The sequence below is a fragment of the Cupressus sempervirens genome, chromosome 5 (assembly GCF_028749045.1).
Source record: "Cupressus sempervirens isolate cs-2001-9-10 chromosome 5, ASM2874904v1, whole genome shotgun sequence".
Taxonomy (NCBI): Eukaryota; Viridiplantae; Streptophyta; class Pinopsida; order Cupressales; family Cupressaceae; genus Cupressus; species Cupressus sempervirens.
In genome coordinates this window covers 938,286,131-938,298,934 of record NC_143122.1, presented here as the reverse complement: position 1 = coordinate 938,298,934, position 12,804 = coordinate 938,286,131, and the positions used below count along the sequence as shown (strand labels likewise).

Here is a 12,804-nt window from a genome sequence, read left to right as displayed (position 1 = left end):
GATGTGGTGTTTGAGGGCACCTAAAAACCCTAATGATTGTGTAATCTTCAAATAGAAAGATGCTTCCACAATCATTCCCTAACTATTTTCCTTCATCAAAGCATCTAGAGGCTTTATCAATTTCCTAACATTTCTAGAAACCCTTTCTACTATAGCTCCCAACATATTTAAAATAGGGTAGAAAAAATCATTATAAAATGAAATAGCATTTGAATAAGGGTAGAATCGTTGCCATACCCTTGTCCATTGCTACACAGGCAGATTTTCTCCGAATTCTTCTATGCTTTCAATGAAGCTTTGATCAATGTATCCAACATTCTTGTACAAAATCAAATGCATCAATAGGGAGTAATAATGAAATTTGAAATTCTCCAATCTTCCCTCCTAGGTTGCAATAATCTTAGCATGAATGCAATTGATTATGTATGGGACAAAGTCATACCCAACATTGGTGTGTGGGTCCTTAATATTCAATGCCATGATATAGAGTTCACTAGTAGCATTCATAGTCCCATATGAACCTAAGACCTTATTCAAACCTAAAAATGTGCTCTAAAGATATCTTTGGAAATGTCCTAGAGGCACATAATCTCCTAGTTTCTTTGGTATATCTGCTTGTTCCTTTCTCGACTTTGGAATGTGTCTTAGCATGGTCCTACTAGTGTAGAAATTCTTATGGTTATTGAAATTCTCATCCAATTTCTTCAAGTCAATTGGCAATGATATAGGTTCCCCTAAGTTGAAAGTTTCAATAAAAGATTCCTTATCCAACGAGTAGAGTATACTTTTGTCCTTCTTATGGAATGATTTGTTGATAGGATTGTATGATTTAATCAATTCCTTCATCAAATCAATATCAATAAAGACCTTAGGCACTATCAATTTGCCTAGATTCCTATTCCAAGGGTTAGATATAGGAACCTTTTCTAGCTTGTTCTTGTAAAAGTACCAAAATAATTCATGCCCATTTCTATTCAGCACCTTTGCATCTCTGCATAAATTGTATGGATCCCTGAAAGCATGATCATTTGCAATTTGAAGGTTTGATGATCCTAGTAAGAAATGCAGCCATTCTTCAGCAAAAGGGCTAGGGCTTTTCCCTTTTGAAGAACTCATTGAAGCTTCTTCAACTTGAGCTTGTGCAATTAACTCTCCCTCCTATTGCACCATTGCTTCAAATTATCACAACACTACTGAACTCTGTCTACTAGAATTCACTCTGCAACTTCAACTTTGCTATGAAATTTTAAACACTATGCAACTAGTAACAAAATTCAGGCTCTTTTTACTTTGTATCCTTTTCTGCAAATCAAAGCATGACATTAATGGGATTAAAATGACATGCATGAAATCTTTCTAGTACTTCAAAAGTTGCCATGTCTTCAAAATTTACGTTGTTTGTACTTCCAACTCATCATCTATTTCTAGCTTGGATATGCACTTTAATCTTTGTTTTTTACCTTTAAAATTTAAACTGGAGATGTAGAAATTAACTTCTTTTCTCCACTTCTTGGTGGCTTCATGACTCTTTTCGCTTTTGGAAATGACTGTGCAAAAATGGTTATTGTAACCATTTCATAGCTTCACCACTCAATTTTTTTAACTACCAACTTAACCTTGCAATGTTGCAGTATGCACTAATCTCTATGTTGCCATGATGTCTTCTTGTTCACCATATAGACCCATGAAGCAACAAAACCTTCCCTTAACCTTCTCCACAACATCACAACAGTTAAGAGCTTATCATTTAACATAGCAAAGACGTAGCATTAACTATTAAAACAAGTATTATTGCTCCATTAAAGTATCTTGCAGCAGTTAAACTATTTGTCTCACTAACCCCAATGATGCAATGATCTATATCATGCAGTTACTCAACCCTTTATCGCAACATCTCTACCTTAAAATCTTACCATGACCGTGAGAATTCTTATATCTCCTCATCGTAGCTTATTTTCTTAACATACCTTTTAACCTTGCAAAGTAGCAACACCTATCTTTTGGCCCTCATTGCTAAATCTTCATGGTTTATGACTTAACAACCTCCATACTCGCGATGCTGCAAAAACTTTATCTTTAACCATTTCACCATTTCACAAAGGTTAGCAACATGACATCTTTTAACCTCGTGATGCTATGGACACTACTTCAGATCTAACTGTCATCCTTTTCACAACTTTGCATCCATACAAATTAACTCATGATTTAACCTTGTGATGTTGTGATCATCAGTTATCTCCACTTCTCCACCCTAACCTCATGTTATTTTTAACCATAAAAGATGTAGTGATAACTTAAGTTTTGGTAACCATAGTTATAATTCGTAGCTTCACAACTTAAAAAGTACTAAGCAAACCACAAGCCGCGACCCCAAAAATCTAAGCTTATCTCCACTTTTCAACCTTAACTTTGATTAGCTATGTTGTCCATGATGTCGCGATAACCTTGTCACTGACTGCTTCACAAATCCATGATCCTCAAAACAATTAAACAACATAATAGAGAGATAAAACAATCAAAACATTTTCACGACTTCGCAACTTAAAGAACTTAGGACCACAACTTTATAACATACAAAATAAAACAAAGAACTTAGGGATATGGAAAATTAAACCTTATAACCAAATTTTTATCGTATCCCTATTTATTATTTGCATACCAACTCATGAATGAGTTGTTAAAACTATAAGGTATGAAAAACAATTTAGGATTTTTTCATGAGAAATGATAGAACTTTAAGAAACCCAAAACATGAGGATATGTTTTCTTCCTGATTTTTATAATAATTCAAAATTTTTAAGCTTAGTGAAAATTCAGGCCATCATAGTGTATGTTTTTAGGCTATTAATTTTATTTCATTTAAATTATGTCTTTTGTTCTGTTGGTGTTTTTACACTACAAAGTAATAAGGATACCTGATACCAAGATAATTAAGATCAAAATAACCTAAGGATTAGCTACTTCCCATAAACAGCTAGATAATCTTCAGATCTAGACCCAACTTTAACAAAAATTATAAAAGATTTTGTACTCTTTTGGCTCTGCAAAACCAAGGCGGGTGCACCCAAGGGAAAAAAGATTCACAATTTGATACTACATTCACATTTCATTCTTTCCATGAAATTTTATAATAATATTCATCCCTTACAGTAGATTGGTCACAATTCTTCTCAGATCTACAAATAATTTTGGGAAATAGCAGCTAAGTCTCAAAGGTTAAATGTAAACAAGTACTGACTGGCTATGGCATTCTTCATACATTTAAAGTAAAATTAATATTGATTTTTTTAGATGTGTGCTTGACATCTATCTATGATCTTTTCATATGCTAAATGAAATAATTGATCATTGCCTCATCCATTGGGATTCAGATTCTATCTAATTTCTTGACCTAATTGATTGTATTACAATCAATATCATCAGAAATTCTTCCTAAAACTCATTCTTACATAAATCCTTGTTATTGCCTGGAAATCCGATCACATTCATTGAAACACTTACTCAATTCATTGAATCAAAAGCAATAACGAATTAACATACAACTTATCCTAGTTGTATTAAACTAAACAAGGTTTGCTCATACAATCTAAAAATAAAAAGACCATAAAAATGGAGACAAGATTCAGAGAGAAAAGATATGGGGATAGTTCATCTTTGTATTAATTTTCTTTGAAAATTATGTAACATTGGATAATACTCAAAACAACTCAAAATAAGACACCATGATATTGAAAAATTAATGTATTCTTAGAATTGCAAAGAAAATACATTAAAGAGTTGACATCAAGGACACTGGACCAAAATAGACTAGCAGAACTAAAAGTTATACAGTAAATTGGACCCCTTCTCTAGCCTTGGAATCTCACTTATATAGTGTGAGATACAAAAAACTTCATGCATAGAGAATATTGACAGCTGTCCTAAAGACATAAAGATAATTACAATGTTACTATCACAAAAGAAAAAAATTGGCACAACAGAATGTCTTTCATCATGAATATTCTCTTGTGGGACCACTTCTTTTGCACCTTTCATTGCTAAGGATTTTATGATTAGCTTTTTTATTGTTGTTCTTCCTCAAAATGTGTGATCATTGGTCCTGCATGTGATGGGCCTTGTCTTGGTACTTGAAAACTGAGCTAAACCTGAGGTTCTCCATTCATGTCATATTGCACTAACAGATTGATAGTCACCATTGGTTGTCCTTTTGTGAAGTCATCTATTTGGGCCTCTATGCTTGTAATTGCAATTTGTTTCTTACCTCTGTCCTCTTCTGCTTTTATTGATGTGTCAATTGTTTGCACTTCATCTTGTTCCATATCTTCATCATCAATTTCACCATATTCCAATTGTTTTGCATAAACAAAATCTTCCATCCACTTGTCAAAACATGTGTCATCTAGCCAATTAAAATTTAGAATATCATGTTGTTTTTTGATTACGTATTCTCCAATTATGTCAATTTCAAAATAATCTTCCCTCAAAGAATCATAAAATAATCACACTTTTACAACTTCTTTAGTTGTAGCTGCCCACCATGCATTTCCCTTTTCATTTATGACTCTATTCATCTAAATACATAATAGGTCATTTAGTTCCTAGGCCCATTCCTCTTTATTCTTCAACTTATTCTTTTTATCTAGGGCATGGGGGAAGAGTCTAAAACTTTTACTCTTATATTTTTCAAGATAATTAATGATTCTCCTCTGCAATACAGTTCTCTTATCATCAAAATTGGAGATATCATTAGTCAATTCATAAGTCTCTTCTATATGTTCACAAGACATAGTAATAACTGAAAATCACAAAAGAGTGACATCCTTGTCCCTCTTGTTCCACTTATTGATAATTGGGTTTAGAGCATCATCACTTGCTTTCAGATCCTCCCATATATTTATTACCTTTTCTAATTGCTCGTAAAATGTTGGCCAATAAATCTTATTAACTAAATACATGTTGGCTTTCCTTAACCTATCCTCATATTGGATATCTAACTCTACATGCAACGCCCACAGTTTACTCTTTTCTTCTCAAATTCCTCTATAGTGTAATACTGAGGTCTCTTTGGTGTATCCAAAATTTCAATAAGAGGAGTGGATTTAAGAGGCTCCACTAGTAGATAAGGATAAGTGATCCTAGGCCTATTATATTTCCCTTGGTGTTGCATCAACTTATTTTCAAGTTCAGTTCTCTTTTGAACCTCTCTATTATAGGTAGCTAATTTTTTTTCATACTTATCCTGTAATTCTATCTTTCTCTTTTATCCCTTTGAGTTTTGGCTTGGGTGAAATTGGCTAATCCAACACCTAGCTCTGTGGCTTCTTCACTTGTAGTTTCTTCAAGTCTCTATGTTACAATTAAATTTCCTATCAGGCTGGTATCATCAGGCTAGGAAGAGAGCTAGTTCTGGATCCTTTTCTCATTGACCAGATTACCAATGCAACATGATCCTCACTGAACTTGGCACCTTTCATCTCTTTCTTCACCTTCTCATCTGCATTTAATTTTTTGGTGACATAATTAAAAACCATTGCATTAGCAATATCCCAATTCGGTAGCAACAGAACCCTAGATGATTTTATCATTTTCCTTCCTTCTTCAGGGCTCAAGCTTTTAAACTCTTGCATCATTTCATCCTTTATTTGGTTCTGTAGATCTACCTCCTCCATCTCAGGATTCCCTGTTTTCATTTTATTACATCTCTCTTCAAAAAGTCCAATATTTTTCCTCCAGGAAAACTAATAAAAGGCTCTAGTCTTAACAAAATTATCATCAGAAATAAATTAATGGCTAGCCTATTCTACAATAGGGTCCAACTCCCTTCCTTTGTAATCAACAATAGTCAACTCAAGGCTTGGCATAGGAGGTTCTTGAGGATTTCCCTCTTCCAACTCTGATGCAGTAATGAAAACTCCCCCTTGGGACCCCAACTATTCCATCTGCTCCTTAGTGAGTTGTTCATCTCCTATGTGTAATGGGGACTGAGTGCGTGAATACTCCTCTATTTGAGGCACTTGTTTTTCTTCTACCTTCTACCTCTTGGGCATGAGCTCATTAGGCCTCTCCTCTAGAATAGCACTAGTTGAGCCAATTATTTGTTCTCCTTTATGGACTGTAGGCCTTCTACTATGAATTATATTGTAGCCAAGTCTTCTTTGAATAACTAATTTCCCTAATCCAACTGCAGGGGTGAAAGAAAACCTTCTATTGACCTCTCAAGCCTTATCAAGATAAGAATTAATAAAAAAAATTTCTTCTCATTCATAGCCTCCATGATCTTTGGAAAAGTGATCATCAATTTATTTAATTTATCTGCCTCTATCTTGGCATCTTCTAGAGGCTTATAATCCTTATCAAAATAATTAATGAATTCTAAAACCCTAGAGTAAACTCTCCACTTCTCCTTTTTAATCTCTTGCTCTTGGAGAGAGAATTCATTCCTTATTATGTCCTTATGGAAGTAGGGTTGATGATCCTCAGCACCAGTCTTATTCCTCCATCTGAAAATATCAAAAAATCCCTCACTATCATTAAAACAGGCATGGGAGACAGCCATTTTATACTAGTTCAAAAATTTATATAGGAACAACCAACCACCCTTAGTGATTATGAATTGGTCAAAAACAATACAAGATGGGAAAATTGAGCCCCTAGACCTACCAGTCAATTGTGCTTCCTCCAATCCACCTATCTGCCATAGCATTTCAGCTATCCCTACCTTTAGAGGCACTTCGTAAGAAAGTATATGGGGAATCCCTTGGAAACCATATACTCTAAAAATTGTAGATAAAGGGTGGGGTATAATATCTTTCCAAATGTGGGATACCTTCAAACTAGAAGGGTTGTCCATAGGCCTGATAAAATCTAGCAGTGCCTTGGGAATTCTAGGATTGTCCCTTAATATGAGGTTTCTCAACCTGGATGTGAAGTATCTATCAAATCTAACAAAGCTAGCCTCCTCTACATCCCAGGTCATATCTACACTTCAAAACTGGACTGGTAGAGCTTCTCCCTCATTTTCTTTGTTTATAACCATCTCTTTTTCAAAGTAACTAACCCCTTTAAATAAGAACATATGCATTAACAATAAATAATGGCCAAATATTTTCTCAACTTTGCTCTTTGCAATCCCACCCAATCCTACATGAATTTCCTTTGCTAAATAAGATGCAAAATTAAAGATGATATCCACACCAAAAGAAGAAATGTGTGTCGTTATGTACATGAACATTATGGGCATAGAATTTTGTTCATCCTCACCAAAAACCCTACATAAAGTCATGTAAATGTCTATGGCCCTAGTATTGAAAAATTGCTTCTTGAAAGGCTCCTTGGTTGATGCTATAACAAAGGTCAAATTTCCAATTGTGGTCAGGTGCCCTCTTAATGCATCTTGCCTAACTTGATGCTTTTCAGATAGATACTCCTTTTCCAAACCTTGAAAGTCAATGATCTTATGGTAATCTATGAGTGGCTTCAACCCAAAAACCTCTCAAATTTCTTTAGCATTAATTCTTATCAGACATTCCCCGTCTACTCTCCTCACCACCCTAGCTACTGGTTCATAATTTTGGGCTATGGCTGTAAGAAGGTCTCAATCCATGAAAATGCCAAGGACCACTAATTTACCCAAATCAAAATTCCAAATATTTCCATAGGGGAAAACAACTTCCTTTTTGGAAACCATTTCTTAAAAAGTTGGAGCCTTGTTTTAGAAGTAGTAACATCCCTAATCCAATTCCCTTTATCATATAAACCATCTGCAATCTTGAGCCTAGGATTCACAAGAATTAACTTTTTATCTGAGTTGACTCACTTAGACTTAGTTAATTGTTCTAGAAAGTCATCATGTATATTCCTACTGGCATATTCTACTTTTCCAGAAAAATCCTTCTTTGGAGGCATATTTGATGATAGTAATGCAAAAAAACTAGAATTCTCTGAGTGATATATGGGCTAAGATACTTACTTGCTTCTTCTATTTCTTCTTTGAAACTTGCAGTAAGTCGCTGATACAAAAATTTCTTTCACAATTCTATCAGGCAGGAAAAGCTTCTTCAATAGGTTCTTGCTCTTGGAAAATCAGAAATATGTTTGCACAAAGAAAATATTTGAGTTCTACAATATATCCCTGGTTTTTACTTTGCACGAGGATCGTACAGAAAAATAGAGTGGCACCACCTTCTAGTTTTAAAAACAAGCTATCGATTTTTGAAAAATCTGATGATTGAGGAACAAAATCTTTGATGACTCAACATCAACCCTCCAAGTTGACAGTCAAACCACTTAAATCTTTCCACACAAGTCTTTCGTTTCACTACTGGCAAGTTACACCAAACCCACTTGTGCCTTTGGACACATGTCACATTCTCACTATGTCGCTAAGGGTAAACATCGAGCAACTTCTCATGGTGACATAGTGACCATTGTTGATGATGCCTTGATTGGACAGTTAAAAATTTATGATTATTTCATTGTAACTGTGGTGGGCCCACATAACTTTCCTTTAGTCGCCATATTGCAAGCAGTAAATTTCAGGCAAGTTTTCATAGTGACAATGCGATCACCATCAATCTTGGAGAGATTTGATGGCGCGGATCAACAATACCTTTCTGTTAGTGCGCATCCTTAGTGGCAACTAAATTTTTTGACAAGTTGACATGTTGGTGAAGCTATTAATGGCATGTAAATTCTCAGCATCGCCTTTAAGTTTGGTCCCACCATATTTTCTTTTTGAGGGCAGTTTCCATGTCGCTAGCAGTAAAGTTCATGCAAATTTCCATAACAACAAAGCAACCATCGCCGATCTCGGGGAGATTTGATGGTGCAGTTAACTCATCTTGAAACCATGTTTACTTACCAACTGGGTCCTGCTTGTAACTGTTCTTTGGTTGCCATGTCGTTAGCGGTAAAAGGCAAGTTGTTTCTTATGCTGACATAGCAACCGCCATTGATCTTAGGGAGATCTGATGGTTAAAGATCATTTCAGGAACTTTAGGAGACAATGTGAATAACCATTTAAAAGGTTCTTGGAAATAGAAAGGAATATTTTAAAAAGATTTTTCCAGCTCAAAAATAAAATGAAGAGGAACCTAACCCAAAAGTTTTTCTAGGGCAACACATTTCTGATGAAACAAAATTAGGGTATTTGTAGGGTTAAGAAAATTAAGAACACCAAACCCTAATTTTGCAAAGAAAACTAGAACATTCACTTTTATATATATTCAGATAGGCACAAAGTGAAAACATGACCAACATTTTCTATGTATAGTGGACATTTGTAAAACATCATATTTATGCATCGATATTTCAAATATGTGATATACACCAAGTCTTAATTTTAAGAGTCAAGCACATATCAAAGAACATTAAAAGATTGGAATTTTAGTTATTTTTCCTTTTGTTTTATCTTTAGTACATATTTTGGTTTTATTCTAATTTTGTAAATTGTAACCTTTTAATTATCATTTTATTTTATTATATATGAACAAAAGATTTTGTATTTGTAAGCTTTTAATTATGATTTAAATTGTGTTATATTTTAGAGATAAAGGAAATATGATGTGTGAAAAGAATGTAAATTTAAGAATTACATTATTTATAAATTGAAAGTCACACTAAGTTTGTATTATTTATATATTTCACTGAAATTTTCAGCATTGTTCTTCATGATTAGAATGTTTTGTAATAGAAAATAGTAAAAAAATAGAAAAAAAAATACCGTGTTTTCCGAGATTTGAAGAATTTTTTTTTGATTTTTGATGTACATAGCTGGTACCTTTTAAAACACCGTGACATAACATACAATATATTAATATTTCTTTAATTCAATCAGTTGGCCCCTCTCGTAATAAAAAGATGCTTGGGGAGGTCGCAAAACTTCAGAGACAAACAGCAAGGCGGACTTGAGTAGGAAGAGGAATTTGACGTCGTGTAACATAATACAGAAATTTGGGACATAACTAAGCAATTACGGATTGAGCGGACGGAGTATTCAACCGCTCGATTTGTTCAAGAAACTTTAATTTTAAACGAGCCTTAATTAAACCGTCGATAATTGAGGTTTTGTGTCATTTGCATGTCAATGGAATCAGTTCACGGATACAAGCGAGAGTCTATATAACTTAAGACAGACGATGTACTGCAATAACAGAAGAAAATGATTAGATTGCCCACATGGCGAACATCTCATCTCTGCTCTTGGTATTCACTTGTTTTGCGTTTGTTGGTGTTGTCATTCAAGCAGAAGCACAAAACCTCACCTTCACATTTCTGAGTCCTGAAACGGATTTCAGCCTGCAAGGTGTCGCCAGCTTCGTACCATTCCCCCTTCCCATCGCCAACGGGAGTTTCGTGCAATTCTCAACTGGAAACGAATCACGGGCCACTTTTTCCAGGATGACATACAACCAACCAATTCATCTCTGGGACAACTCTTCTTTTCTTGCCAATTTTACTTCTTATTTTAAATTTCAAGTTCTTAAAAGCGATTATTTGTCACACCAATACGGCGATGGGCTCGCCTTCTTCCTCGCCCCTTTCGACTCTGAGCCGCCAGTAAACTGTACAGGGCAATGGCTCGGTCTCTTTAATCACATCACAGATGGTAACTCTTCCAATCAAATTGTTGCCGTGGAGTTCGACACTTTCCAAAATGATCCGTTCGACCCAGATGACAACCACGTGGGAATTAATGTAAACAGCATTGTTTCAAAGGTACATTTACTCAATTCAGTTTGTTTTCATTCCAAATCGCTTTTGCCTTGTGATATTACGTTTTTTAGTTTCCTTTTCGATGATCATTTCATTCTAACGTATGTGTTTCCGCTGTAATTATCTTATTACTCAGGCAAACGTATCCGTAGCTGGATGGGGAATAGATATTCGTAGCAGACGCATTCTGGAGGCATGGGTGCATTACGACGGCATAGCAAAGAGGCTTCACGTGTTTCTTACGACCAACAGACAAAAACCAGAAACCCCAATTTTATCGTATGACATTGATCTCACAAAGTTTCTTCCCCAGAAAATCATGGTCGGCATTTCGGCCTCCACTGCACATTCAGCGGAGCAGCATAATGTTTACAATTGGGATTTCAATTCTCACCATTTGCCGATTCCCACGAAGAACAATCATGTTTTGGTATGGGTCGTCGCCTCCCTTATTGGACTTGCGCTCTTAGCGGGGTTGTGTTATTGGAGATATAAAAGGTGTCACGTGAAGGAGGAGGACGTTGAGATGGACAAACGGTTTGCTGAAGGACCGCGCAAGTTCTCTCATGCTGAGCTCAGCGCTGCAACTCATAATTTCAGCCATGAGCTCAAGCTCGGAGGGGGAGGCTTCGGCGATGTTTACAGAGGAGTGTTGCCTGGCTCAAAAGAGGCTGTGGCCGTGAAGAGGATCTCCCAACGCTCCAAACAAGGCAAAAAGGAATACATCTCAGAGGTCACCATTATCAGTAAGCTGAGACACCGTAATCTTGTGCAGCTCTTGGGTTGGTCCCACTGCCATCGAAAGGGTGAGTTGTTTCTCATCTACGAATTCCTGCCAAACGGAAGTCTGGACAAGTACATTTTCTCCGGTAGTTGTTTGGATTGGAGTCGAAGGTATGTTATTGTTTGCGACATAGCTGCAGCGCTGGTTTATCTTCACGAGGAGTGCAAAGAGCGTGTTGTGCACAGGGACGTCAAGTCCAGCAATATAATGTTGGATTCTGACTACAGAGCAAAGATTGGAGATTTTGGGCTGGCAAGACTGATTGCAGGTAATTTTGGGAATGGTGCATCGACTGTTATAGCTGGGACGGTTGGATATATCGCACCTGAATGTGTGGTGTCGCGCAAGCCCAGCATTGAATGGGATGTGTTCAGCTTTGGAGCAGTGTGTTTGGAAATTGCTTGTGGGAGGCGAGTGGTTGACTCCGACTTAGAAGACCATGGATGGAGACTGGTGGAATGGGTTTGGGATCTTCATTCTCAGAGAAAACTTTTGACAGCTGCAGATAAGAGATTGAATGGGAATTTTGATGCAAATGAAATCGAGAGGGTGCTTCTATTGGGATTGTTGTGTTCTCATCCGCATCCGAAAGCGAGACCGAGCATGAGAAAAGTGATGCACATTTTGAGATTAGAAGCAGAGGTATCTCATGTTCCACTTATTTATCCAGTAACCATGTACGGTGGCACTGTGGGTCCTCTTGAACTACCATCATTTCCAATGTATGGTAAAATACCAATTCCATGAAACTAGAAAGATGTTCTTAAAAAAGAGAGAGATGGGTAATAAGGACCATCAATGGCCATGTAAGTTTTAAGGTTGCAAATTTTTATTTCATTTTAAAAGTTTGTAATCTTTTTTGAACTAAGTATCACAAAATGCATACTCATGTTTAATTGTATTTTTATTTAGAGTTTTGTGTGAGATGCGTAATTGGCTTCTCTCTACAAAATACCAAATCTCTAATCGGATCACGTTATTTACATAGACATGAGTCATTTGGGTTAATCTAAATGAGTAAAGAGATTTGACTAGATATTTCCATAGATTTCTAACTAGTTTACTACAGTGAGTTCACATTTCAATTGTTTTATTCATTATCCTTCATTTTCAATAACCTAGGCAATGTAAACCTTAGGAAAGAAGCTAGAAAATTAACAAACTTACAATTCAGAAAAAAAACAAAAAAAACAATTAGATATAAGTAATAATGAGTTAATAATTGACTCGTCAAATTGTAATTCATCAAAAGCATGATAACAACTCTTTTCTAGATAGAAAGAGGACAATGTATAAAAATTATCAAA

General features: G+C 35.7%; 1 protein-coding gene across 1 annotated transcript; it reads left to right on the top strand.

The window, feature by feature from the left end:
- Positions 1-10,176: 10,176 nt before the first annotated feature.
- LOC149559041 (L-type lectin-domain containing receptor kinase IX.1-like) lies at positions 10,177-12,244 on the top strand. The gene is made up of 2 exons (XM_089831221.1): positions 10,177-10,716; positions 10,850-12,244. Exons 1-2 carry the CDS (start codon positions 10,177-10,179, stop codon positions 12,242-12,244), a joined length of 1,935 nt encoding a protein of 644 aa, XP_089687347.1.
- The last annotated feature ends 560 nt before the right edge of the window (positions 12,245-12,804 follow it).